The sequence below is a fragment of the Penaeus monodon genome, chromosome 23 (genome assembly GCF_015228065.2).
Source record: "Penaeus monodon isolate SGIC_2016 chromosome 23, NSTDA_Pmon_1, whole genome shotgun sequence".
NCBI lineage: Eukaryota > Metazoa > Arthropoda > Malacostraca > Decapoda > Penaeidae > Penaeus > Penaeus monodon.
Genome location: NC_051408.1, coordinates 39,116,220 through 39,118,208, shown reverse-complemented (window position 1 = coordinate 39,118,208; position 1,989 = coordinate 39,116,220). Strand labels below are relative to the sequence as shown.

Below are 1,989 nucleotides of genomic sequence, written 5' to 3'. Positions count from 1 at the left end.
GGCTACTGTTAAAGATAACACTTATTATTGAAGTAGCCTTGGCAATAGTAACAACAGTACAACTAATAATGGTTATGACAACCTACCAGCAAAACATTAACAAAAAACACGACATTAACGGTAGCAACAACAACAATGACAATCTTAATTGCTCTGGTTCTCGAAGTACCACCCAGGGAGAGTAGCAATTGCAAAAACATCATCTATCTCCCTTGCCACTGACTATAATGCCCGTCCTCCCTGGCTGTGTTTTATGTACCATATCCTTATTGTCTTTTACTAACACGGTGACACTCTGACACAGTGGCGACGCCCGTGTCTAGATTATACCCTTGATTTCTTGCGCAGAAACACCCACATTGCAACCACTAGATATTTATCTGTGACGGTTGCATTATTAAATAAGGTCCCATTGATATGCATGAATTTATTAAGAATCGTTTTTTTTATTGTGATGGATGGAGTGGCAATAGATCGTTGTTTAAGTGGTATAAAAACCAGCTCTTTGATTTCTCAATTTTATAAGCAATTTAGCATGAACAAGGTGAGGAAATGGTAACGAGCGAGGGTCCATTTACAGAGCACAGAGACACACACTCTTGGTTTTCAACATTACTTGATATACTGAATAAAAAATACCCTCTGCATGCATCGGTGAGATACACATCACGTTCTGTTGTGAATTTGGATGATCATTTAAGTTTTAAATAAAGTTAAGTTTCAACAATGATACCGAATTTTTAAAATGTATATCTTTATAACGTAAACATAGATGACACTTTCCCTATTGTTTTGTTATAACTAACGAACTGCATATGAGCACTACACTATTTAAATGACAAAAGGAAAACAATTTTATCTGACAAAGAAAAGAAAAGTAAACACATCTCTTTTCTGCTTGATATGCTACATATTTAGAAGTAGGAGGAGGGGCAAGAGTTGTCAAACTTCAAGAACAATCGAGCCTTCCTTTAAAAAATCGGATTCTCTACTGAAAATGACTATAGTTTTGGATAATCCTTAGTTAGTAAGACAGGAGGCCTCTTACCGTGGATTAGAAACCATGCGTGCATCGCCTCTTAAGACTTGGCGTGTACTTCAGGATCTTAGAACGTGGTAAAGGCGGTCCGGTCTTGTAAATGCTTAAAACATCTTATCTCTCTTTTTTCGTGAATTATCGTTTCCTGTCGTGTTGAGTAGTTTAGGAAGTGTGAGAAAATGTGTAGTAGTATTATCGGGATGACAGTGTACTAATATTATCAGTATCCGTGAAAGTAGAGACACGGAGACCAGTATAAGGGATATCTACAGTAACTTCATGCCATGTAATCACAGTTAATAGATATACAATACTTGCAGTAATGAGGGACAACCAATGCTCAATGTCCAACAGCATTATACAGTGAGGTGAGTTTCGTGATCCCGCAAAGTTAGAATAAACTTGAGTTATGATAAAAATGACTTACTGACCAACTTTTGAACTGCGATTCAGTTTTCGAAAATTCAATGTGAATTACATATCTGTTGCTCAATACGATTAACTGAATAGAGTATTTATGTGTCCCCATTAGAACGATCACCAGCGACCTTCTTTGCATTATAGAATCAAGAAAATTCAGCAGAGATGAATCCTGGTTTCTACACAGCAGACCTGTTTATATCAATTGCCGTAAACAAATAGTAAACGTTTAGCCACAACAACAAACACCTCATCTCCCAAACAGGACAAACATCTCAATTAGGGTGTTTTGTAGAAGCTGAATTCCATGCAGATCACAGACTCGCTCCAATCCATGTTGCAATTTATAAGATCTTATGAGGATGCAGCTTAAGGATTCGGAAACTTCAAAGCCTCCAGAGATGAAGCATTTGATCAGGAGTTTCCCAAGATAATCTCAAATTGCTTTTGATACCCATGGCGGAATCTGGAATTCCTTCAGGTGGGAGGCTAACCGATACTGAACGGTGCTGTGGAGCGGAAAGCAGTAC

The 1,989-nt window shown here is 37.8% G+C and overlaps 1 protein-coding gene across 1 annotated transcript in view; it reads left to right on the top strand.

Annotated features, from left to right (window-relative positions):
- LOC119588244 (cytochrome P450 2L1-like) overlaps positions 1 to 1,893 on the top strand; it is a 14,472-nt gene extending 12,579 nt beyond the window's left edge. The window contains exons 15-20 of the mRNA XM_037936940.1: positions 305 to 388; positions 527 to 544; positions 1,025 to 1,116; positions 1,360 to 1,402; positions 1,604 to 1,669; positions 1,828 to 1,893. Coding sequence (XP_037792868.1) covers positions 305 to 388; positions 527 to 544; positions 1,025 to 1,116; positions 1,360 to 1,402; positions 1,604 to 1,669; positions 1,828 to 1,893 — 369 coding nt within the window. The remainder of the gene's footprint in view (positions 1 to 304; positions 389 to 526; positions 545 to 1,024; positions 1,117 to 1,359; positions 1,403 to 1,603; positions 1,670 to 1,827) is intronic.
- The last annotated feature ends 96 nt before the right edge of the window (positions 1,894 to 1,989 follow it).